Below are 26,283 nucleotides of genomic sequence, written 5' to 3'. Positions count from 1 at the left end.
AGAACTAAATAGACATTTCTCCAAAGAAGACATACAGATGGCTAGCAAACACATGAAAAGATGCTCAACGTCACTCATTATTAGAGAAATGCAAATCAAGACTACAATGAGGTACCACTTCACACCAGTCAGAATGTCTGCGATCCAAAAGTCTGCAAGCAATAAATGCTGGAGAGGGTGTGGAGAAAAGGGAACCCTCTTACACTGTTGGTGGGAATGCAAACTCGTACATATCCATCTAAAAAATCTGTAGCTGAACCGCTTTGTGGAAGGTGCTAAAAGAATAGTGACCAATAGGTTGAGGATCAGAGAAATAGGAACATTGTATAGATAATTATTAAAAGGGGTTTTATTCAAAAAATAAGGAATTATTAAAGTGATTATTTCAGTGAACAAATTTCATGCGCTATTTGAGAATTTCAGTATATTTTTATTGAGAGATTCATTCTGAGTTACATATGATGCAATTTTAAGCCTTTTTTTCCATTATAAGTTAACACCATAGAAGTGCATTGAACTCATATCATTCGTGAGATTGAATACTCAGAGATAAGAATGTGTATGGAAGCTATATTTTAGGTTCAAACAGATACTTTTAAAGGAAGAATCAGATCAATTGGCTCATGTTTTTCTTATGGTAACTAGGGCAATAAGTGGAGCTCACACTAAACATTTACTTTATTCTAGGCTAGGTGTTTTAAGAATATGTTACGTTTAATGTTTCATTAATTTCCATGGTAGATATCATTACTCTGGTTTTGAAAAAATTATTTATTTTTAATTGGAGGATAATTGTTTTTCAATATTGTGCTAGTTTCTCCCATATATCAACATGAATCAGCCATATGTCCCTTCCCTCCTGAAATTTCCTCCCACCTCCCACCCCATCCCAACCCCTGTAGGTTGTCACAGAGCACCAGGTTTGAGCTCCCTGTGTTGTACAACAAATTCCCACTGGCTATCTATTTTACATTTGGTAATGCACATGTTTCAGTGCTACTCTCTCAATTTGTCCTACCATCTCCTTCAGCCACTGTGTTCACAAGTCTGTTCTCTATGTCTGTGTCTCCACTGCTGCCCTGAAAACAGGTTCATCAGTACCATCTTTCTAATTCCATATACATCCATTAATATTCATCCACTTCATTAGAATTGACTCAAATGCAGTTTATGGCTGAGTAACAGTCCATTGTATATGTAAGATTAATCTCCAAAATATACAAAGCAGCTTTTGCAGTTCAATACCAGAAAAACAAACAACCCAGTCAAAAAGAGAGCAGAAGATCTAAACAGACATTTCTCCAAAGAAGATATACAGATGGCTAATAAACATATGAAAAGATGTTCAACATCACTTATTATTAGAGAAATGCACATGAAAACTACAACGAGGTATCACCTCACAGCAGTCAGATTGGCCATCATCGAAAAATCTGCAAGCAATAAATCCTGGAGAGAGTGTGGAGAAAAGGGAGCGCTCTTGCATTGTTAATAGGAATGTAAATTGATACATGAAGAACAGTATGGAGATTCTTTAAATAACTAGGAATAAAACTACCATAGAACCTAACAATCCCACCACTGAGCATATACTCTGAGGAAACCACAATTGAAAAAGACACATGTACCCCAGTGTTCATTGCAGCACTATTCACAATAGGACATGGAAGCAACCTAGATGTTACTCTGATTTTGCAGGTGCAGAAATTGAAGCAGAGAGAGACTCACTTGACCCAGGTTGTAAATACTGTTTTTAAAAGATCCAGGACTCCATTATAGCCCTCTTGAATTCTGACTCTATTCTTTTTTAAAAATTAAATTGTGATAAAACTGACATTGCATTCTTAAACCGTCTCTTTGACTTTGCACTTAGGAAGCATTCAAATGTCAAGTCCTTCCTTCCTTTATTTATTTATTTTTTAAAACTTAATCCTATATATTTAAAATGAAAATGAGGGAAAATAGTATAAATTAATAAGGAAAGAAAAATAAATGGATTGAAAATCTATTCTAACTAAAAGTTAAAGTATATGATACGATTTTTTAAAATCGTGAACTAGCAAGTTTTGCAAATGGGACTGAAAGGGTATAGCAAATTTGAATGAAGGGCACTCCACAGAGGATAACTGGAGTTAAATTAAAACAATTTAAATATTTTAAAGCACATGCTATATTCCTTAATTTAGACTGAGAATTGTTGAATTAGCCTCCAGTTATTTATGAGCTCTCTTTCATTTTATATCCTTGTGCTTCCCTTGTGGCTCAGTCAGTAAAGAAACTGTCTGCAATGCAGGAGACCTGGGTTCCATCCCTGGGTTGGGAACATCCCCTGGAGGAGGGCATGGCAATCCACTCCAGTGTTCTTGCCTGGAGAATCCCTAAGGACAGAGGAGCCTGTCAGGCTGCGGTCTATGGGGTTGCAAAGAGTTGGACATAACTGAGCGATTAAGCACAGCACAGCCTCTAACTCAGTAGCATAACCTCCATATTTTGCTTTCTTTGTTGTCAAGTCATAGCTTCTGAAAAACCTCTAAGTTCAAGCTCAAGTGAAAGTTGCTCAATTGTGTCTGACTCTTTGTGAACCCATGGACTGTAGTCCATGGAATTCTCCAGGCTAGAATATTGGAGTGGATAGCCTTAACCTTCTCCAGAGGATCTTCCTAACTCAGGAATCCAACCGGGGTCTTCTGTATTACAGGCAGATTCTTTATCAACTGAGCTATCATGGAAGTCCATACTCATATAACATAACAGTAATTCTTAAAGCAAGGTGTATTTTTCACATCAGAATCAACTGGGAATATAAGTTTTTTAAAAATGGAAACAAATAAATTAGTGTATTTATTTAGAGGTATGCATTATTATTGTGATCTACCAAGAGTCTATCGTAATGTAGTTAAATAGGGAGGAGAGCTTATGGACCTTGTGATGATGACCAAAATGATAGAGTAGGCAATGAGATAATTCAAGTCCAGCTTAATGGTGTGACTACATTTCTGAAGCTTATTAGCGCTACTTGATTTAAACAAAGGTGGCTAGTTAAGGTGTTTAATGATTCATTTCTATCTCTATTTTTCTTACAGGCTAAAATTGGAAGAAAATATTCTAGAAGAACTATTTAAAGTGAAGTAATATTTAAAATAATATTATCAATGATGTTATTCTGTCTTATGTCAATGCTATTTTGAGAAAAATTCTTCATATTGACTAAATACTGATATTCCAGTTTATTCTCTACTTATAATGCCACTTACTTCCAATGAGAAATTGAGGCAAGAAAAACTGAATAAAATAGACTCTTAATATGCACTTCTGATTATGTCTGTGCACATTATAAGTTAGAAGAAAATGCATGTTTTGCATAACAAGAGTATCACTGCTACCTTTCATGAATTCATCCTGCTGGGTTTCCTGTGTAGCCAAGAAACAGAGATTCTCCTTTTTGTTTTATTCTCCATCATCTACATCTTGACCTTGTTGGGCAACAGTGCTATTATCTGTGCTGTGTGGTGGGACCAGCAACTCCACACTCCCATGTATATTTTATTGGCCAACTTCTCATTCCTGGAGATCTGCTACATCAATTCCAATGTGCCCAGCATGCTGTTCAACTTCCTATCCAAGACCAAGACCATCTCCTTTCATGGCTGTATCCTACAGTTCTACATCTTCCTCTCTCTTTGTGCCACAGAACTCTTCTTCCTGGCCCTCATGGCATTTGACAGATATGTTGCCATCTGCTGTCCACTGCACTACCCAACCATAATGACCAGGAAAGTCTGTGGAACCCTTGTGTCTGCTTCCTGGGTGGGTGGATTCTTATGGTTAGTCACACCTGCTGCTCTTATCTCACAAGTTCCATTCTGTGGCTCAAATATCATTGATCACTACCTCTGTGATCTTGGGGCAAGGCTGGCCATATCATGTGTCCCTGTCCCCAAGACAGCTCTGACTTGTAGCACTTTCAGTGCTGTGATAACATTCATCACTTTGTTCTACATTCTTGTGTCCTACACTCTGGTACTTCGAGCTGTGGTTCAGGTTCCCAAAGGTTCAAGTAGGAGAAAAGCCTTCTCCACATGTACCTCCCACCTGATAGTTGTGTTCCTATTTTACGGCTCAGTCACAGTGATGTATGTAAGCCCAGGGGTGGCCAGTCAGCCTGGGCTGCAGAAGTTCTTGACCATGTTGTACTCAATTGCAACTCCACTTTTAAATCCTCTGATCTACAGCCTCAGGAATAAGGAGATGAAGGTTGCTCTGAAGAAAATTATGTGTAAACTTTAGAAATAACTCCTGAATGGGAGACACTTTGGTGAGCTAAAGTTCCTTTTGAGGACTGTTGTAAAGAGTCAAGGAAAATTATACTTAAAAGTAATAAATGTTACTAGATCTAAAATAGATATTTCTAGAGGAGAATTTCTTAAAATTCAAAGTCTTCTCTATTATTTACTGATTGAGTGACTAGTTATTTAAATTGATATTTACGTTTTCCTAATTTTAACTGGAGATGACCAAGTTAAATCATATCTCCATCATAATGTTGGTAATATATTATCAGTAAAAATTGTACCAAAATTTATCATTACTTATTGTTGCCAAGTATGAATTTCAAGAGTTTCTTTTTTCCCAAACTTAAAAAATTATTATTTTTATTATTAAAGTATGATTCATATACAGTTTTATATTTGTTTTAGCTATACAAAATAGTAATTCAATATTTTTATAGATAATGCTCAATTTAAAGTTATTATAAAATAATGGCTATAGTTCCCTGTGTTGTGCAATATGTCTTTGTAGCTTATTTATTTAATACATAATAGTTGGTATCTCTTAATCTCCTTTTGTGTCTGTCTCCCCTTCCTTCTCTCTACTGGTAACCACTAGTTTGTTCTCTGTATCTGTGAGTCTGTTTCTGTTTTGTTATATTCATTTGCTTGTTTTTAGATTTCACATATAGGTGATAACATACAGTATTTGTCTCTCTCTGTCTGACTTATTATGCTGAGCATAATACCCTCCAGTCCATCCATGTTTTAGCAAATGGCAGGATTTCATTATTTTTTATGGTTGAGTAATATTAGGGAATCCCAGGTGGCTCAGTACTTAAGGATCTTCCTGGCAATGCAGGAGACGTAGGAGTTGCAGGCTGAGTACCTGGGTCAGGATAATCCCCTGGAGGAGGAAATGGCAACCCACTCCAATATTCTTGACTAGAGAATCCTATGGACAGAGGAGCTTGGTGGGCTACAGGCCATAGGGTTGCAAAGAGTCAGACATGCTTGACTGAACACTCAGCATGCACACATTTTATGTCTATGTGTACATAGAATACTCATCTTCTTCTTTATCCATTTATCTGTTGATAGACACTAAGGTTGCTTCCACATCTTGCCTATTGAAAAAATGCTGCTATGAACATTGGGTTGCGTATGTCTTTTCTAATTAGCATTTTCTTTTTCATCAAATAAATACCAAGGAATGGAATTTCTGGATGATATGGTAGTTCTACTTTTAGTTCAAAGTGTTTTCCAAAGTGGTTGCACCAATTTACATTCCCACCAACAGCACACAAAGGTTCTTTTTGTCTATGTGTTCGCCAACATTTGATGTTTCTAGACTTTTTGATGATGGCTGTGTTGTTAGGTGTGAAAAGATGTCTCATTTTGTTTTTGACTTGCCCTTCTCTGATGATTAGTGGTGTTGAGTATCTTTTCATCTGCCTGTTGGCCACCTGTACATCATCTTGGAAAAATGTCTATTCAGGTCTTCTGTCCATTTTTAATCAGGTTGATATTTTTTGAGATTGAGTTGTATGAGCTGTTTATATATTTTGGATTTTAATTGCTTTGTTGGTCATATCGTTTGCAAATATTTTCTCCCATTCAGTAGGTTGTGTTTATCTTTTGTCGATGGTTTCCTTTGCTATACAAGTTTTATGTTTAATTAGGTCCTATTTATTTATTTTTGCTTTTGTTTCCTTTGCTGTAAGTTACAGATCCCAAAAAGATGCTTCTATGATTTGTGATAAGAGTGTTCTGCCTGTGTTTTCTTCTATGAATTTTATGGTTCTTTTCTTTTAAATTACAATTCTCTTATTTTATATAAAGAAAAAATGCCTATTTAAAACAAGTTTTGAACTTCAAAAGAGGTCTGCATAAGTGCAAATCAAGAGGAGAATGTTTTGGCTATACTCGCCTACATTTCCTTGTCTTATGAAAATCATAATAATTATCTGTTGGACAAAATTGATGAAGACTGTCTTCTGGTTCTGCCTCAGCAAGAAACTTCCACTCCAAATTTTTAAAAGAATATTTTGAGGGAGGGTTTTATGTGGATCAATGGCTACCCAGGTGACACTAGTGGTAAAGAACCTGCCTGCCAATGCAGGATATGTAAGAGACAAAGGTTCAATCCCTGGGTTGGGATGATCCCCTAGATAAGGAAATGGCAACTCACTACAGTATACTTGCTGGAGAATCCCATGGAGAACGGAGCCTAGCAGGCTACAGTCCATAGAGTTGCACAGTATTGGACATGACTGAAGTGACTAAGAGCCCATATGTACCAAATGAGAGATCATTTAAAAATATTTGTAAAGTGTTTGATCATACCAAAGTATGATCAAAAGATGAAAGCAACTCAAATGCTCATCAATGGATAAATGAATGAAAAAAAATGTGATATACATACAGTGTGATATTTATTCAACCTAATAAAGAGTGGAAATTCTGAAACATGCTGAAACATGGATGGACCAGTCACAAAATGATAAATATTGTGTGATTCCATTTATATAAGTTTCCTGGAGTAGTCAAATTGATAGAGACAGAAAGTAGAATAGTGGTCACCACCAGCTCTGGGTAGGGAAATGGGGAATTATTGTTTAATGAATATAGAGTTTCAGTTTTGGAAGAAAAAATGTTATAGATTGAATGGTGGTAATTGTTGCTCAACAATGTGAATGTATTTAATGCCACAGAACTCTAGACTTAAAAAATTAATTGTAATGTCACATTATGTGTATCTTACCATAGTTAAAAATAACTTAAAAATGCAAGGCATACTACCAGTATCAATTTTTCTGTATTTTATTGTTATTGTTTCACATTTCTACTGTACACTTTTTTTGGCAGTCTCTGCAGCTGTAACCTTGTCTGCGTGTGCATTTTATTTTCATTCATGATGTTGCTGTTACAACTTTTTCTCAGTAGTAAAAGCTACGATGGATGCGTGCATCCCTTCAGTCGTGTCCACCAGGCTCCTCTGTCCAGGGGATTCTCTAGGCAAGAATACTGGAGTGGGTTACCATGCCCTCCTCCACGGGATCTTCCTGATCCAGGGATTGAACTCATTTCTTTTATGCCTCCTGCACTGGCAACAGGGTTCTTTACCACTAGTTCCACTTGGGAAGCCTGAAGGGTAGGATATTTCCCTTGAAATCATGACTACTTCTCCACTCCCCAACTCCAACTGTGTTTTGTCCTCCAAGATGCCCTTTTGTCATCAAACAGCAAAACAAAAGAGCACCTTGGAGGACAGAGCAAGGAAGTCTCTCCACTTCTTCCAAATGTAGATTTCTACCTCAGGAATTTCTTTCACCCTTTGTGCACATAATTGTTAGAAAATGCACTATCTGACCAGGAATAACTTTAAAGAAAGGAATAATTTTGGATCTGAGATAGATATGTAAGGTCAAGTCCACCTGAGATATGCAAATTCTTGACACTTGAAGGAATTTTCTCTGAGGCTGCCCAGTGTTACCCACTCTTCAGGTATACCAGGTGGAGCCTGTGCTGAATCTCAGAAATACTTCCTACCTGAGCCAACTGGATCCAGCCTCCTCCACTGTTAGCCACAGTTTTGATGTGTACGTAGGAAGAGAGCACCGCCTCTGTTTCTATCCTCAGGACATTTAAGGCTAAAGCAGAGCTGTCCAATAGAAAGTGGTGGGCCACACATACAAACAACATGTATAGGGTACATTTTTCTAGTTACTGTGTTAAAAAGAAATATTAAATTGAATTTTAATAATCTATTAGCCTAAAACATTTCAACATATAGTCAATATAAAATTATTAACCAGAGATCTTGCATTCATTTTTTTCCTCCTGCAAACTGGGGTGAATTTTATATACATTAACAGCATGTTTCAGCTTGGATTCACATTTCAGGTGCTCAGTAGCCACATGTAGCTAGTGGTTACCATATTAGACAGTGTAGCTCTTGGCTTCCTGTGTCCTCCTTTTGTAATGAGAGTGGGTGGAAGTGTGGTAAATTAAAATTAGAGATTAGGAGCTTTCATAAGTACCTTTAGATAAATGACTTACTGTGTTTTCTTTACTCTCCCTTCCTGTTTGTCCTCTTCCTCTGAAGGGAGGCTGAAATTCAAAACATAGCTTTAGAGAAGAGAGAGGGATAAAAACCTTGAAGTGGCAAAAGAGACAAGGAGGGCTACCAGTGAAATCAGGTCAGGGCCACTTTGAGAAAAATAGCACAGTGGGATTGTATTGATGTTTCCCACAGTGATGGTTGTAGAAAGGGGTTGGTAGAGAGGAAGAAGAGGGAAACTTATTAGGAGATGACAGAGTTTGCAGCCCCCTCTTTAGTCTTGTTGATGGTGGTATATAGACCAGAGGATATGCCCTTTTATACAAAGAACTACAAGGCCTGCAATGGCTTCTTAAACTTTCAATTGTGTTCTAAGTAGTACATTTGACATTGATGATGCATAGGTGATTATGATAGAATCCTTGTTCTGGAGGAACTCTTGATTTATGGGACCACAGATGTGTTAACAATTTAAAAAAAAATGCTGAGAGAGAGGAATGCATAAGGTGCTAGAGCACAGAGCAGTGTTGGACTAAGAGTACAGGTTTGGGGGGTGTAGGTGGGAAGTGCCAGAGAAGTGTTCTCAGAGAAGCTGATATTTCAGCTGAGTTTTGGGTGACAAGTTGGAAGTTTTCTAGGTATAAGTGAGGGAATGATGGTGGTTGGTGATGTTACAAACAGTAAAAGGAGCATACAGAACATTCCTAATATATGACTGAATGCACAGTGAGTGTGGGGCTCCTGAAAGGAAATGAACTTAAACATGCAGGAACTTAGATATTCTAAAGATGTTGAACTTGATCCCATAGGTGGGAAGGAAATATATAGGGATGGAAAGCAAAGAAGAGATGACAAGATTTTCATTTTAGAAAATCTGGCATCTTTAAATTTAGGTATCGTTCTGTTTAATGCCGTAATACAGCTCCTTCTCTTACCAAGTATGTCGTAAACTATCAGATCAGCTTTAAAGAGAAGATGAATTCAAATTAATTTCATTATTTCAGTCTTTTGAGAATTTCACAATTTCCCTTAAAAAAACTGCTGATGTCTCAGAGTGTTACAGAGTCAAGTTAGTAACATATTTAGTGAGTTCTGAAGGACCATATATCCCTCATGTGTACACATTGAAATAGCATGAGAACTGCCTTGGTTCTATAATGGCTTGTGAATAGTTAATACAGTTCCCCAGGTCTTTATTTGGTGGGATCACTAGCTCTGTGTTCTTGAGGATCTAGAATGTTTGAAAGGTAGCCATTGGGTCACCTTGGATGAAAAGATAGACTTAAGGATATGTTCATGTTCTCTCAGTTGACGCTGACATATATAATCACACTGGAGGCATGAAATAGTGTTGCCACACTTATTATAAAGTCTGGCTTGAAGAACTAGGCTAGCAGCACAGTACACAGCTTTGGTGCTAAGAACAGAGGGAAAGGTAACGTTAATGAAGAAAGTTCTGGAACTTTTTTGGGGGAAATGTGACCAAAATTTAAAATATATTCACTCTATGACTCAAAATTTTTGTTTTTCAGGATTTATCCTTCATATACAGTTTCCTTAATTTCTCCCTGTTATTTTAAATTAGAAAGTTGAATGGAATTATTCTGTACATATATAAACTATGATACAGTTGTCGACTTAAAAAATATAGCCACAACCTGAAAGTAGAGAGTTATTTTATTTGATGGGAATGTTTAGGACTCAGAGCTCAGGAGACAGGCAGGAGGGGAACAAAGGGAGCAGGCAGTTTGAAAGCAGTCTATGTGTGGGAAGAGGCAAACCTCCGGGCTCACTGAATTCATTTCTTTCACATGCATCTCAGGGGCCAATCTTGGTTCCTCATTCATCTTGCTTCTTGCATTTCCCCTGCCCCCCAGCCTCCCTACCCCCACCTCAGTAATCATTGTAAGGCTGGCAGCATTTGCTGGATTACAGTTTTGGGAGCCCTTATTCACAGGGAGGCCTGGCATGCTGCAGTCCATGGAGTCAAAAAGAGTCAGACACGACTGAGCAACTGAACTGAACTGATTCATATTTTGAGGCCAGAATTGCCGATGGCTGTGACATTTCTTGTTTATTAACATGGCAGGAAATATTTTCATTTCACATAGTCAACCATGGATTGTTTTCTTTATATATTTACCAAAATATAAATATTTGACTTAGTCACATTTTTGTTCTCCAAACAAAGTTCTTTTGTAGTGGGTCGCTTGAAAGATGTTTATTTACTACTCATTTAAATCCCAAACAGGTATTCCTGCTCCACAGGAGATTGTTCTTCATGTGATGATCTGGAATTTAGGTTTTTCCAACTTGGGCTTTGTCATCCTCAGAACCCATCTTCTTGGGTCAACATGCTCAATCACATCAGAGAGCATCAAGGACTGTGTATGGGTAAGGCCTGAAGTATTGCACATCAGCTTTAACTACATCACAACAAGTAGAACTCAGTCATATGAGCACACCTAGGCTGCAAGGAAGGCTTAGAAAAAAACTTGAGTTGAAGAAGAGGAAATGGATTTGTTGCAGTCATACAATTAATGTCTCAACTTCTTGGTTGACCAATACCTATCTCGTTTGATCTATATGTGGAAATAAGGAGTTTTGTAAGGAATAGAGACAGCTCTGTGGAATAGGCTTGTGTGTGTGTGCGTGAGTAATTTCCTCAGTTCTGTCTCATTACAACAAAAATTTGAAGTGACGGACCAGCATTACAGCCCTCAGACAGACCGTGTCACAGCTCTTGGACAGATCAGTGTTACAGCTCAGTTTTATTTAGAAAATAAAGGAAAATGCATCCTCGAGGCATAAGGGTATGCTGACCCAAAAGACACAAAGAGAAGAGAGAGAGACCCCCAGTCCTTTGGCTCCTCTTTTTATATGTTTTTCTCCTCCCCCTTGGCCTGCCCTATGTAAGCTGAGCTAGCCAGGAGTGCTGTTTGTTTTACCTGAGGTCCTCACTCCGGTCCTTGGACCTCCCTTTGTTTGGGGGCCTTTCCCTTCTTTCTCTTTTAGCCACCGCCCTTCTGGACTCCTTTTTCCAATTTCAACTACCTAACAGGCTCATTTTGGGTTTAGTGGATGAGATCTTTAAATTGCATTTGGACCACAGGAATGGGAAATTCTAGGTCTAACAAAGCTTGAAGGTAATGTTACATATCATGTCAAAAAACTTTGTTAGCTAAGAAGTAATTTACAAAGTTAGGAGACACAACTCTTGAGGGAGCAATAATGTGCGAGCCTAGAATATTTGAGTGTATATGTTTGCATGTATGTGTGTTTGCATGTGAGTCTATATATAAGTGTGTGCACACGCATGTGGTTTTTATCTACAATCTGATCATCACTGAAGATGAAACATCCTTGAGTCTATATGATGCATATTAATTGCTTCCATTGCTCCTGGGGTTGAGATCTCCAGAGACAGGCTCCAGAGTCTGGAAGGAATAAATAATGAGAAATGGAGAGATTTGTGGTATATTCTATTCCCTGAGTAAAACCTGAAGGGAATCTTTGTGAAGAAAGGTACCTAAAGGTGTTTTATAAAGGAGTTGACACCTTAGACTCCTGGGAAGTATTAGGATAAATGTATATGGGCATATGGAATAGCCACTTATTTCCCATGTCTTGATGTCCATTTCATTTTATATATTTATTATGAAAAAGGAGCATAAATATTCATGATTGCTTTCATTTACAAATACTGTTCCTAATATAAAAATCTTAATAGACATGGAATTAACAAAAAATTTTTTTGTCAAGATGTCATTTTGTTTTTTTTACAAGTTGTCTTCAAAATAACTGTATTTTTAGCAGACAGGAAAATGGAAACTTTTTTCTTGACAACTTGGGCAATAATTTAGATGAATCTCTTGTTTTCTGTTCTCTTTCACACAGATGACAACATAGCAAATCAACACCCATTTTGTGTGGCTTGTGAGGGAAGAAAACTTTGTAAGTAGAAGCTAATTTATTTAATGAAATATGCAGATTCAAAAGAGTCAAAAGAAAATGGGACTGGGGAATCAAGTAGGATTCTTTACAGTCTGAGCCACCAGGGAAGCCTTCTGAGACATACCCAAAGGCAAAACAGGAGTGACTAGTCAGTATGTTGATCTATGGGAACTAAAGGGCCCTTCAGTTCAGTTCAGTTCAGTTCAGTTGCTCAGTCATGTCAGACTCTTTGCGACCCCATGAAATGCAGCACGCCAGGCCATCACCAATTCCTGGAGTTCACTCAAACTCACATCCATCAGGTCGGTGATGCCATCCAGCCATCTCATCCTCTGTCGTCCCCTTCTCTTCCTGCCCCTAATCCCTCCCAGCATCAGAGTCTTTTCCAGTGAGTCAACTCTTCGCATGAGGTGGCCAAAGTACTGGAGTTTCAGCTTTAGCATCATTCCTTCCAAAGAACACCCAGGATTGATTTCCTTTAGGATGGACTGGTTGGATCTCCTTGCAGTCCAACTCTCAAGAGTCTTCTCCAACAAGCATCAATTCTTTGGCGTTCAGCTTTCTTCACAATCCAACTCTCACATCCATACATGACTACTGGAAAAACCATAGCCTTGACTAGATGTACCTTAGTCGGCAAAGTAATGTCTCTGCTTTTGAATATGCTATCTAGGTTGCTCATAACTTTCCTTCTAAGGAGTAAGCATCTTTTAATTTCATGGCTGCAATCACCATTTGCATTGATTTTGGAGCCCCCCAAAATAAGGTCTGACACTGTTTCCACTGTTTCCCCATCTATTTCCCATGAAGTGATGGGACCAGAAGCCATGATCTTCATTTTCTGAATGTTGAGCTTTAAGCCAACTTTTTCACTCTCCTCTTTCACTTTCATCAACAGGCTTTTTAGTTTCTTTTCACCTTCTGCCATAAGGGTGGTGTCGTCTGCATATCTGAGGTTATTGATATTTCTCCTGGCAATCTTGATTCCAGCTTGTGTTTCTTCCAGTCCAGCATTTCTCATGATGTACTCTGCATATAAGTTAAATAAGTAGGGTGACAATATACAGCCTTGATGTACTCCTTTTCCTATTTGGAACCAGTCTGTTGTTCTATGTCCAGTTCTAATTGCTGCTTCCTGACCTGCATATAGGTTTCTCAAGAGGCAGGTCAGGTGGTCTGGTATTCCCATCTCTTTCAGAAGTTTCCACAGTTTATTGTGATCCACACAGTCAAAGGCTTTGGCATAGTCAATGAAACAGAAATAGATGTTTTTCTGGAACTCTCTTGCTTTTTCAATGATCTGGTGGATGTTGGCAATTTGATCTCTGGTTTCTCTGCCTTTTGTAAAACTAGCTTGAACATCTGGAAGTTCATGGTTCATGTATTGCTGAAGCCTGGTTTGGAGAACTTTGAGCATTACTTTCTAGCATTGAGATGAATGCAATTGTGCGGTAGTTTGAGCATTCTTTGGCATTGCCTTTCTTTGGTATTGGGATGAAAACTGACCTTTTCCAGTCCTGTGGCCACTGCTGAGTTTTCCAGATTTGCTGGCATATTGAGTGCAGCACTTAGAATGTATCTATTGTGCTGAGAATGGTGTTTGCTCTGAGGCATCCCAGGTGAGAGGACAATTGGAAGACAGCTAAAGAATATTACTATGGAAAATGAAAAGTAAGTTCTCTCTTTTCTGTCTTCCTCCTGTGCTCCTTGAGCAATATTTAATTACCTCTGCTTATTTTAAAGACCAGGAGATTAGGTTTCTACCACTGCCCATCTCTTGAAACAAACCCTGGTATCTTTTTGCACATTTATTACCCAAGGTCAGGTTCTTCACACTTTCTCCTTGGGTTATCAAAACAGCTTTCTAATAATTTCTTGTTAATTTCATCAGCCTATAATTGTCTGGTGAATTGTCTTGCAAATGCAGCTTCCAGAAACTCTTGATCATTTTACTGTTCTACTAGACCAGCTCCAGATTTCCACTGACTAGCAAATTAAGCCTGAATGAATCAGACTGGCAGTGAGTCCTCTGCTATGAGGCCCTATCTTTGTACCTAATATGACTATACCTTTACAGATATTCTAACTTCCACGCTTTTGTATTGTTCTGTAAACATATTTCTTGTATTCAAATCTTTTCATATTATATGCTATTGATATTCTGCCTCCATCATTGCTCTTGGAAATGTGCGTTTTGCCAAGGTCCATCACCCTCTCAAAAGCCTTTCCTTTTTTTTTTTTTTTTTCAATTGAATATAAGCATCATGTCTCACATGATGCAGAAACCAGTACTTGAGAAACCAAGCGCCACACTCAGAGAGTTGGAGAACTCATGTTTATTATGCCGGTGGGCCCAGAGGAGTTAACACTCCAGGCTCTGAGCCCCAGAGGGATTACAGAATTTTTATACATGGGCAGGCCTGATTAAGTTGATTTGCAGGCTTTTGGGGGCTGGGTGATTGCAAAGAACAGGACAAGGGTGAGTGAGATAAGCTCCAGTTTCTAGTATTGTGAGTCCCCTCTTTCTGAGATAGAAGTGATCCAGAATTTGCAAGGGGCAAGCTGAGTTACAGAGGCAGAAGAAGCAGGAAGTCATATAAAATTTTAACTTTTCTTCTTCTTTCCCCTCTCTTGATGCTTCTATCACTCATTGAAGGAAGCATCATCTCATGTTTTGGCAGGACATTCGGAGCTCCCCATTGTTTAGGGGGCTATATTGAGCTATTACCATTTGTAACTTTATGGATTCAATTCGAGAGGTTATGAACTGGGTAATAGCATTGAGAATACAAGGCCAAACAAGAGCACCACAAACAGTATGAAGAGAGGGCCTGTTAAAGTGAGAAGCCACGATGCCCAGCTCCAGATATTGTTCCAATTAATTACCCCTGGAATTAGCTAGTTTCTCTCTCCTCTTTATGATTTGTTCCCTTAGCTGTTGGGCCATGTCCCTGACTATTTCTGATTGGTTTACATAAAAGGAGCATTCTTCATTCAAAAAGAGGAAGAGTCCTCCCTTTTCAACTGTCTGTAGGTCTAGCCCTCTCCTATTCTGTAAAACCACCTCAGCCAGAGAGTCTAGTTGGTCCTGTAATGAAGAGCAGAACAATAATACCAATTAGGGATAGAGGATAGGGTTGACAATGAAAATCCATTGATATTTTGATAGCTGGATCCTCAAGCTTCTTCCTTGTGTTGACTGGCCAGCTGCTGGAGTGTGGCTGGAGCAAGGCTGAAGAATCCTCAAGCTTCTGCCTTGAATTGATTCATCAGCTTCCAGAGTGACCAGAGCAGGGCTCAGTGTCCTTCGTGGGTGAGGGCCGTTTCTTTGGAACCGGACCTTGAGGAGGTTTTCGGGGTCCTGAACTGCTTTCCAGGTGTCTTCATCCCAGGAAGTAGCTTCTTCTTGATTCTGGTGTGGTGGGTCCAAGGGATGACACCTATAACTTTAACAGCAGTAGGGGTTGCCAGGACGACCATGTGAGGGCCTGTGCAAACTGGCTGAATTTTATTTTTTTCCTGCAGCCGTGAAATTAAAAGATGCTTACTCCTTGGAAGAAAAGTTATGACCAACCTAGATAGCATATTCAAAAGCAGAGACATTACTTTTCCAACAAACGTCCATCTTGTCAAGGCTATGGTTTTTCCAGTAGTCATGTATGGATGTGAGATTTGGACTGTGAAGAGAGCTGAGTGCTGCAGAATTGATGCTTTTAAACTGTGGTGTTGGAGAAGGCTCTTGAGAGTCCCTTGGACTGCAAGGAGATTCAACCAATCCATTCTGAAGGAGATCAGCCCTGGGATTTCTTTGGAAGGAATGATGCTGAAGCTGAAACTCCAGTACTTTGGCCACCTCATGCAAAGAGTTGACTCATTGGAAAAGACTCTGATGCTGGGAGAGACTGGGGGCAGGAAGAGAAGGGGATGACAGAGGATGAGATGGCTGAATGGCATCACTGACTCAACAGACGTGAGTTTGAGTGAACTCCAGGAATTGGTGATGGACAGGGAGGCCTGGTGTGCTGCGCTTCATGGGGTCACAGAGAATCGGACACGACTGAGTGACTGCACTGAACTGAATCTTTAACTCATATCTCATCTCCTGGCTGATAGGATGAACCCAATTGCCCAAAGGAATGGGTGTCCTTTCTAAGGTTTCTTGGGCGATAGGGCAGAAGACTTTTCCAGGGCCTGGAGGTGTCAAGACATCTCAGTTCAGCTAGTTGCTGGTGGTCTCACTTGAGCTTTTTATCACTGGGGGGTGGTCTCCCATATAAGATCTCAAAAGGAGAATAGCCTGAGGACCTTGGTGTGCATTTATGGAGGGAGATGAGAGTCCACAGACTGATAAGGAAGCTTGTTCTAGCATTGTCTGGGTGTTGGCCAGGGGATATTTTTGTTGAACCACTACTTGGAGAAACAAACTTAACAAGAAATTTAAAGATATATGGCCCAAAGATTAATAGATGTAGGAAAGCTGCTGAAGGGCTAACCAGGGGAACCAGGTCCAGACCCTGATTCATGAAATTAGTGTTTCTCTAGGTATGAGAAGATGCAAGAATTTGTACTCATAAAAATCTTTACCTGAAAACATCTGACAATCTAAAGGCCTGTTCCCCCCTGCCACAAACCACCCCACCACCCCCAGAGCACAGAGTGCCTTACTTTTTTGTCACCCTGAACTCCTTTAAAGCTGGTGTTGAAGGTCAGCATCTTGTAGTCATGATTTAATCTTTGTAGAGACAACTGGCAAGGGCCAACTTTCAGTCAGCAGGACCCCTTCATAACCACATATTTGACCATGTTTTGGGGGCATTTCATGGTCATTGTGTCCTGCAGTGCTGGGAAGGCTCATTCCCAGGTCAAACAAAGATTCCATTGATAGGCCACTCAATGTCTTGTCAATAAACCAGGCCTTGTAAGTAGCAAAAGTCTCTGGGCCATACCTCTCTTAATAGCCTCTTGGTCCAGGAAAATATTTCCTCTTGTTGTTTCTTCTCATATCTAGAGTTACATTGTTATAATTATTGATTTCATATGGAACTGCATATCAGCATTTTATCACAGGCTCAGTCATATATTTGGTAAGAAATAATCTTCTGAAGCAAGCAAGTCAGTCAGTTTAGTCGCTCAGTCTTGTCTGACTCTTTGCGACCCCATGGACTGCAGCACACCAGGCCTCCCTGTCCAACACCAACTCCCAGAGTTCACTCAAACTCACATCCATCGAGTCGGTGATGCCATCCAGCCATCTCATCCTCTGTTGTCCCCTTCTCCTCCTGCCCCCAATCCCTCCCAGCATCAGAGCCTTTTCCAATGAGTCAACTCTTCACTTGAGGTGGCCAAAGTACTGGAGTTTCAACTTCAGCATCATTCTTTCCAAAGAACACCCAGGGCTGATCTCCTTTAGAATGGACTGGTTGGATCTCCTTGCAGTCCAAGGGACTCTCAAGAGTCTTCTCCAATACCACAGTTCAAAAGCATCAATTCTTTGGTGCTCAGCTTTCTTCACAATCCAACTCTCACATCCATACATGACCACTGGAAAAACCATAGCCTTGACTAGATGGACATTTTTGGCAAAGTAATGTCTCTGCTTTTGAATATGCTATCTAGGTTGGTCATAACTTTCCTTCCAAGGAGTAAGCATCTTTTAATTTCATGGCTGCAATCACCATCTGCAGTGATTTTGGAGCCCCCCAAAATAAAGTCTGACTCTGTTTCCACTGTTTCTCCATCTATTTCCCATGAAGTGATGGGACCAGATGCCATGATCTTCATTTTCTGAATGTTGAGCTTTAAGCCAACTTTTTCACTCTCCTCTTTCACTTTCATCAAGAGACTTTTTAGTTCCTCTTCACTTTCTGCCATAAGGGTGGTGTCATCTGCATATCTGAGGTTATTGATATTTCTCCCAGCAATCTTGATTCCAGCTTGTGCTTCTTCCAGCCCAGCATTTCTCATGGTGTACTCTGTGTATAAGTGAAATAAGCAGGGTGACAATATACAGCCTTGACGTACTCCTTTTCCTATTTGGAACCAGTCTGTTGTTCCATGTCCAGTTCTAACTGTTGTTTCCTGACCTGCATATAGGTTTCAGTCCTAACCATACACAAAACTTTTTTTCAGGGTCCACTTTCCACAAACGTTTTAATCACTTTCTATAACAGCAACCTGTTAAGTCAAATGTGCTTTCTCTTCCTTTTACAAATAATAATTTTATTTTTTATACCTTCTTTATTAAAAACATATACCCTACTTTCCTTATTATATTAGCAAACAAACATTAATACTAGATATTTAATATTGAATATTTCCCAGTTCACATGAATCTGAAACTTATTTAGATTAATTTTTCTTGTATTTAGAATTGCTTGATTTGTAAGCGCTTACTTTTCTTTAGGCCAATTAAATTAGAACTCATTTACAACTTCAACAATACTATCAGAAAAAAATACACTGAGATATACATAAATTCAGACAGACAGACAGAGATCTTATAGTTTTCTGTTTGAGATTAAAATATCTTTTCGACCCCTCCTTTTTTTTTTTTTCTTTGAAGTTCTAATTTGCTCAAGGCTGAGGTCTCAAGCAAAGTTGGCTATTTATTTCAAGGACATGGAAAGTGTTAACTTCAATCTTTTTACTAGGCAGGCCTTTTAACAAGCTAGTTGTTTTTAATTGCATATGCAAAAAGAATTGGTTTTGCAGTTTCCATAAAGAAAAATTTCTCTCACTGTGTTCAGTGAGCAATCACGCACTCACAATCATTCAGAGGTTATCACAGTGCCTCCCTTCTCCTGAGTCCTCAAGTTTCCTTAACTGTTGCTCTCTTCCTGGGAGCTCCAAGGAGATTATGTCACAATGCCTCCTTTCTCCAGAGTCCCCAGTTCTCCCTATCTGATACTCCCTTCCTGGGAGCCCCAAGGAGGTGATCAGTCTCCTCTTTTACCGGTTGGGGTAGGACCTGACTGGGGACTGGCCCTGAGGCCTTACCTGATCCTGTGGCCATTCCTGGTGAGTTGGTCCGTCCCTCCAATGAGTCCAGTCAGGGCGTGGCCATCTGGAGAGTCGGAACACGGTCTGAAAGAGAACCTGGAATACTGTTAGGTTGCGCGTCTCCTCGTTCGTCTCGGGGTTCCTTTGCTCCAGCCTGGCCAAACCACTAGTCCTGTGGCTCAAGGGGCCGTTGTGGTAGGAATCTTGCTGAGGCTTCCAGAAATGATAGCAGGGGGCCACCTCCCAGGGTCCATTCCTGGGTCAGGGTGTCTGTCTCTGGGCCTGTGGGCAGGAGGCTTACCTTGGAGAGTCCCTGTGCCAAGCACTGAGGACCGTGAGGGCTGGAGGGTAGCTTAGCAGCTGTGCATTGTTGAGGGCAGGGCCGTTATGGCTCCCACAGGCCAGGAATCTCTGTGTGCTGGGTGCACTAGGGGTCTCAGCCACCCTAGACTTCACAGACGGCGCCTCCTCTTCCCAAAGCCATTGATGGAGCTTCTCTGGGATTGTTTGCCAAACCCATGGTAGACTCCAAGGGTCCAAGACCATTTCCATCGAGCACACTTTTCTGTAGGGACTTTTGGTTTTGTTTGGTTTTGTTTTTTTAACCAGCACCACACCATGCTTCCGAAGGCCACGTCTTGTCTTTCCCGGATCACTACAGTGAAGTATTACAGTTGTACAGTTCCCAATCTGGCCTTGGCTTGCTCGGATAAAACTTTGTATGTATTTTGTAAGGCATAGATTCTATATTGTAATGATGTCCTATGCAAAAAGAAAAAAAAATTAACGAAACTGTAAATTTTATTGTTTTAACGTGTATGCATGTTTAGTGACGTTTACATTTTGAAATAAAATTTATGATTCATTAAAAAAAAAAAAAGAAAAAAAGAAATCAGTACTCAAGAAACCAAGCACCACACTCGGAGAGTTGGAGAACTCAGGTTTATTATGCTGGTGGGCCCAGAGGAGTTAACAGTCTAAGCTCTAAGCCCCAGACAAAGGGGTTACAGAGCTTTTATACATGGACAGACATGATTAAGCGGGCTTGTGGGTTTGTGGGGGCTGGACAATTGCAAATAGCAGCACAAGGGTGAGTGAGATAAGCTCCAGTTCCTAGTATTGTGTCTCCACTATCTCAGACCTATGTGATCCAGACTTTTCAAAGAGCAAGCTGAGTTACAGAGGCAGAAGGAGTAGGAGGTTATGTAAAATTTTAACTTTTTCTCTTCAACATGACAACAAAAACTTTCTTATGTCACATCACGCTGTTAACTGCGTCAGTGGCAGCACTACAACATAGGTGGAGGGCTGCTAACATCTAGTCCGTATTCCATATTAGCTCCCCATGAAATTGCCACAAATAAACACACAATCTAAGCAAAAACAGTTTCCTTGCTGTGCGAATGAGGTTCCAAGGTAATTTCCCTTGCTGTTGTAGTGCATGCATGCCCAGTCGTTTGCGACTCTGTGACCTCATGGACTGTAGCCTGCCAGGCTCCTCTGACCACAGGATTTTTCAGGCAGGAATACTGGAATAGGTTGCCGTGTCCTCCTGCAGGGGATCTTCCCGACCCAGAGATTGAATGTGCATCTCCTGTGTCTTCTGCATTGGCAGGAGGATTCTTTACCCATTGAGCCACCTGGAAATTCCCTTAGATCTCTTCTAATCAGATTCAAACTCCCTCTATATAGAAATTCTAAAGCCCTTAATGTGTTATTTGAAGTTGTTTTAAGCAAAAGATGTTTGACATAACCCAAAGAGCAGGGACTCTGCTTTTTTGTTCATTGTCTTTCCCTACCTCCTAGAACAGTGCCTGGCAATAGTATGTGCAAAATAAAAGTTTATTAAATAAACAAGAAGGAAAAGGAGAAAAAGAGGAAAGAAAAACTCACTTTTCCAAAGGGAAGACAGAAATACAAAAAACCCAAATTATGGAAAAGAAACGTATCTCTTCATCAGGAATTGGAAAAATATAGATATTTCTGTGTTTCTCATTGTCTCTGTTACTTCCACAGTTCAGATGAATGAGGACCTTAGAGACTAATACCTCTGGGTCTGTGAGTGAGTTCATTCTCCTGGGCTTCCTCTGCCTCAGAGACCTCCAGTTCTTCCTCTTTGTGCTCTTCTCCATCATCTATTTCCTGATCCTCATGGGGAACACAACCATCATCTGTGCCGTGTGGTCAAGCTGGAAGCTCTATACACCCATGTACATCCTCCTGGCCAACTTCTCCTTCCTGGAGATCTGCTATGTCAGTTCCAATGTGCCCAAAATGTTGGCCAACATCATCTCCCAGACCACGAGCATCTCCTCTGCTGGCTGCCTGCTCCAGTTCTACTACTTCTTTTCCATGGGTGTGGCTGAGTCTTTATTTCTGTCAGTGATGTCTTTTGATCAATTCCTTGCCATTTGTAGACCTTTGCATTATCCTATCATTATGACCCGTCGCCTGTGTGTGTTGTTAGTTGTCTTCTGCTGGGCAGGTGGCTTTCTCTGGTTATTGACCCCTTTGATTCTAATATTTCAAGTGCCCTTTTGTGGTCCAAACACGGTTGACCATTTTCTCTGTGATCTGGCACCTTTGTTGGCATTGTCCTGTGCTCCAGTATCTGGAATTAGGCTGATTTGTGGTATTGTGAGCTCTCTAATCATCTTCCTCACCTTACTGTACATTCTTGGCACTTACTTTTGTGTCCTCAATGTGGTGCTACGGATGTCCTCAGGCTCAGGAAGGCAGAAGGCTCTCTCTACTTGTGCCTTCCACCTTGCTGCGGTATCCCTCTTCTGTGGCTCAGTCATGGTGATGCATGGTAGTCCAGGTTCTGGCGAATATCCAGGGATACAGAAATTTGTCACCTTGTTCTATGCTTTGGCAACGCCTTTCTTTAATCTCGTGATCTACAACTTCCAGAACAAAGATATGGAAGAAGCACTAATAAAATTTTTGAGTGTTTTACTGAAGGAAATCCTTAAAGACTCCAAAAGTCTAATTTAACATAATGCATAATTCATGTTTAGGAGGATGCAAGATCATGAGATGAATGAGATTATGTTTTTTTCTTTCATTTTATTTTCATATATTGGGAAGATGACTTTGAAAAGTCCATTAGACCCATGATTTAAGTCTTAGGAAGTTATTATTCATGGACTAGATATGTTTGTACCTTAGATATAGTTGTTTTGAATGATTTAATAAGATTTTCACATATTTCTCTTTTGGTATGCATTACATTTTGCTGACTTATCTCAACATCCTCAAATTCTGCCTTCACCAAAGCCAGTTCTCTTTTTCTAGAGCATAGCAAATGCTAATGTATTGCAATCATATGAATATTTAGCCAGTAATCCTTCAGATAACCAGATTACCAGACTTTTAAACAAAATCCTCAATATCAGAGAAAATTTAGCAGAATTTCTTTTGTGTATCCCATTATGCTAAGTATTGTTTTGGGCACCAACAAGGGTTCTCAGTAAGATTATATTGTCTTGATTGACTCTCCACATTTTGCCAATACTATCACTTTAGGAGGCAGGTCCTCATCTTCTATATGCAGATACATGAAGATTAGTTCATATTCAGTGTAAGCCAAAGAGTTGTAGACTTTGTGGGATCACTACAATCCAGCCCAAAGGTACACTTATTTTCTTTTTTTGAAATTTATTTTAATTATAATTTAATTACTTTACAATATTGTGGTGGTTTTTGCCATACATTCATAAGAATCAGCCATGGGTGTACATGTGTTCCCCATCCTGAACCCCCCTCCCACCTCCCTCCCCATCTCATCCCTCAGGGTCATCCCAGTGCAACAGCCCCGAGCACCCTGTCTCATGCATTGAACCTGGACTGGCGATCTATTTCACATATGATAATATACATGTTTCAATGCTATTCTCCCAAATCATCCCACCCTTGCCTTCTCCCACACAGTCTAAAAGTCTATTCTTTACATCAGTGTCTCTTTTGCTGTCTCTCATACAGGGTTATTGTTACCATCTTTCTAAATTCCATATATATGCATTAATATACTGTATTGGTGTTTTTCTTTGTGACTTACTTCACTCCATATAATAGGCTCCAGTTTCATCCACTTCATTAGAACTGAATCAAATGTATTCTTTTAAATAGTTGAGTGCGCTACCCCATGCCTGAGGCCAGGGGCAGCAGTCGGGAGGAGCAAGCCTATGTCCAAGGAGCAGTGGCTGCGTGGGTGCAGTAGAGCTGAGAGGAGCTACTCCACGTGCAAGGTCAGGAGGGGCGGCAGTGAAGAGATACCCTTTGTCCAAGGTAAGGAGCAACAGCTGCACTTTGCTGGAGTAGCTGTGAAGAGATACCCCATGTTCAAGGTAAGAGAAACCCAAGTAAGATGGTAGATGTTGCAAGAGGGCATCAGAGGGCAGACACACTGAAACCATACTCACAGAAAACTAGTCAGTCTAACCACACTAGGACCACAGCCTTGTCTAACACAATGAAACTAAGCCATACCCTGTGGGGCCACCCAAGACAGGCAGGCATGGTGGAGAGGTCTGACAGAATGTGGTCCACTGGAGAAAGGAATGACAAACCACTTCAGTATTCTTGCCTTGAGAACCCCATGAACAGTATGAAAAGGCAAAAAGATAGGATACTGATAGGGGAACTCCCAAGGTCGGTAGGTGCCCAAAAGCTACTGGAGATCAGTGGAGAAATAACTCCAGAAAGAATGAAGGGATGGAGCCAAAGCAAAAGCAATACCTAGTTGCACATGTGACTGGCGATAGAAGCAAGGTCCGATGCTGTAAAGAGCAATATTACATAGGAACCTGGAATGTTAGGTCCATAAGTCAAGGCAAATTGGAAGTGACCACACAGGAGATGGCAAGAGTGAAAGTTGACATTCTAGGAATCAGTGAACTAAAATGACTGGAATGGGTGAATTTAACTCAGATGGCCATTATATCTACTACTGCAGGCAGGAATCCCTTAGAAGAAATGGAGTAGCCATCATAGTCAACAAAAGAATCCAAAATGCAATCTCAAAAACTACAGAATGCTCTCTGTTCGTTTCCAAGGCAAACCATTCAATATCACAGTAATCCAAGTCTATGCCCTAACCAGTAATGCTGAAGAAGCTGAAGTTGAACAGTTTTATGAAGACCTACAAGACGTTTTAGAACTAACACCCAAAAAAGATGTCCTTTTCATTATAGGGGACTAGAGTGCAAAAGTATGAAGTCAAGAAACACCTGGAGTAACAGGCAAATTTGGCCTTGGAATATGGAATGAAGCAGGGCAAAGACTAATAGAGTTTTGGCAAGAGAACGCACTGATCACAGCAAAACCCTCTTCCAACAACACAAGAGAAGACTCTACACATGGACATCACCAGATGGTCAACACTGAAATCAGATTGATTATATTCTTTGCAGCCAAAGATGGAGAAGCTCTATACAGTCAGCAAAAACAAGACTGGGAGCTGACTGTCGCTCAGACCATGAACTCCTTATTGCCAAATTCAGACTTAAATTGAAGAAAGTAGGGAAAACCACTCTACCATTCAGGTATGACCTAAATCAAATCCCTTATGATTATACAGTGGAAGTGAAAAATAGATTTAAGGGACTAGATCTGATAGACAGAATGCCTGATGAACTATGGAATGAGGTTCGTGACACTGTACAGGAGACAGAGATCAAGACCATCCCCATGGAAAAGAAATGCAAAAATGCAAAATGGCTGTTTGAGGAGGCCTTACATATACCTGTGAAAAGAAGAGAGGTGAAAAGCAAAGGAGAAAAGGAAATATATAAGCATCTGAATGCAGAGTTCCAAAGAATAGCAAGGAGAGATAAGAAAGCCTTCCTCAGTGATCAATGCAAAGAAATAGAGGAAAAGAACAGAATGGGAAAGACTAGAGATCGCTTCAAGAAAATTAGAGTTACCAAGGGAACATTTCATGCAAAGATGGGCTTGATAAAGGACAGAAATGGTATGGACCTAACAGAAGCAGAAGATATTAAGAAGAGGTGGCAAGAATACACAGAGGAACTGTACAAAAAAGATCTTCACGACCCAGATAATCACGATGGTGGGATCATTCACCTAGAGCCAGACATCCTGGAATGTGAAGTCAGGCTATTCCAGTTGAGCTCTTTCAAATCCTGAAAGATGATGCTGTGAAACTGCTACACTCAATATGCCAGCAAATTTGGAAAACTCAGCAGCGGCCACAGGACTGGAAAAGGTCAATTTTCATTCCAATCCCAAAGAAAGGCAATGCCAAAGAATGCTCAAACTACCGTACAATTGCACTCATCTCACACGCTGGTAAAGTAATGCTCAAAATCCTCCGAGCCAGGCTTCAGCAATACGTGAACCATGAACTTCCAGATGTTCAAGCTGGTTTTAGAAAAGGCAGAGGAACCAGAGATCAAATTGCCAACATCCTCTGGATCATCAAAAAAGCAACAGAGTTCCAGAAAAACATCTAATTCTGCTTTATTGACTATGCCAAAGCCTTTGACTGTGTGTATCACAATAAACTGTGGAAAATTCTGAAAGAGATGGGAATACCAGACCACCTGACCTGCCTCTTGAGAAACCTATATGCAGGTCAGGAAGCAACAGTTAGAACTGGACATGGAACAACAGACTGGTTCCAAATAGGAAAAGGAGTACGTCAAGGCTGTATATTGTCGCCCTACTTATTTCACTTATATGCAGAGTACATCATGCGAAATGCTGGGATGGAAGAAGCACAAGCTGGAATCAAGATTGCCTGAAGAAATATCAATAACCTCCGATATGCAGATGACACCACCCTTATGGCAGAAAGTGAAGAAGAACTAAAGAGCCTCTTGATGAAAGTGAAAGAGGAGAGTGAAAAAGTTGGCTTAAAGCTCAACATTCAGAAAACGAAGATCATGGCATCTGGTCCCATCACTTCATGGGAAATCGATGGGGAAACAGTGGAAACAGTGTCAGACTTCATTTTGGGGGGCTCCAAAATCACTG

At 40.1% G+C, this 26,283-nt stretch overlaps 2 protein-coding genes across 2 annotated transcripts; both read left to right on the top strand.

Moving 5' to 3' along the window:
• The first annotated feature begins 3,348 nt into the window (after positions 1-3,348).
• On the top strand, positions 3,349-4,287 carry LOC138073595 (olfactory receptor 11G2-like). Its single transcript, XM_068965425.1, has one exon. The coding sequence runs from the start codon at positions 3,349-3,351 to the stop codon at positions 4,285-4,287; it is 939 nt and encodes a 312-aa protein (XP_068821526.1).
• Positions 4,288-21,309: 17,022 nt separating this feature from the next.
• LOC138096823 (olfactory receptor 11G2-like) lies at positions 21,310-22,281 on the top strand. The gene has a single exon (XM_068993083.1). It carries the CDS (start codon positions 21,310-21,312, stop codon positions 22,279-22,281), a length of 972 nt encoding a protein of 323 aa, XP_068849184.1.
• The last annotated feature ends 4,002 nt before the right edge of the window (positions 22,282-26,283 follow it).

This window comes from Capricornis sumatraensis, chromosome 2 (assembly GCF_032405125.1).
Source record: "Capricornis sumatraensis isolate serow.1 chromosome 2, serow.2, whole genome shotgun sequence".
In the NCBI taxonomy this organism is placed as follows: Eukaryota; Metazoa; Chordata; class Mammalia; order Artiodactyla; family Bovidae; genus Capricornis; species Capricornis sumatraensis.
This window is presented reverse-complemented; position numbering and strand designations above follow the sequence as displayed.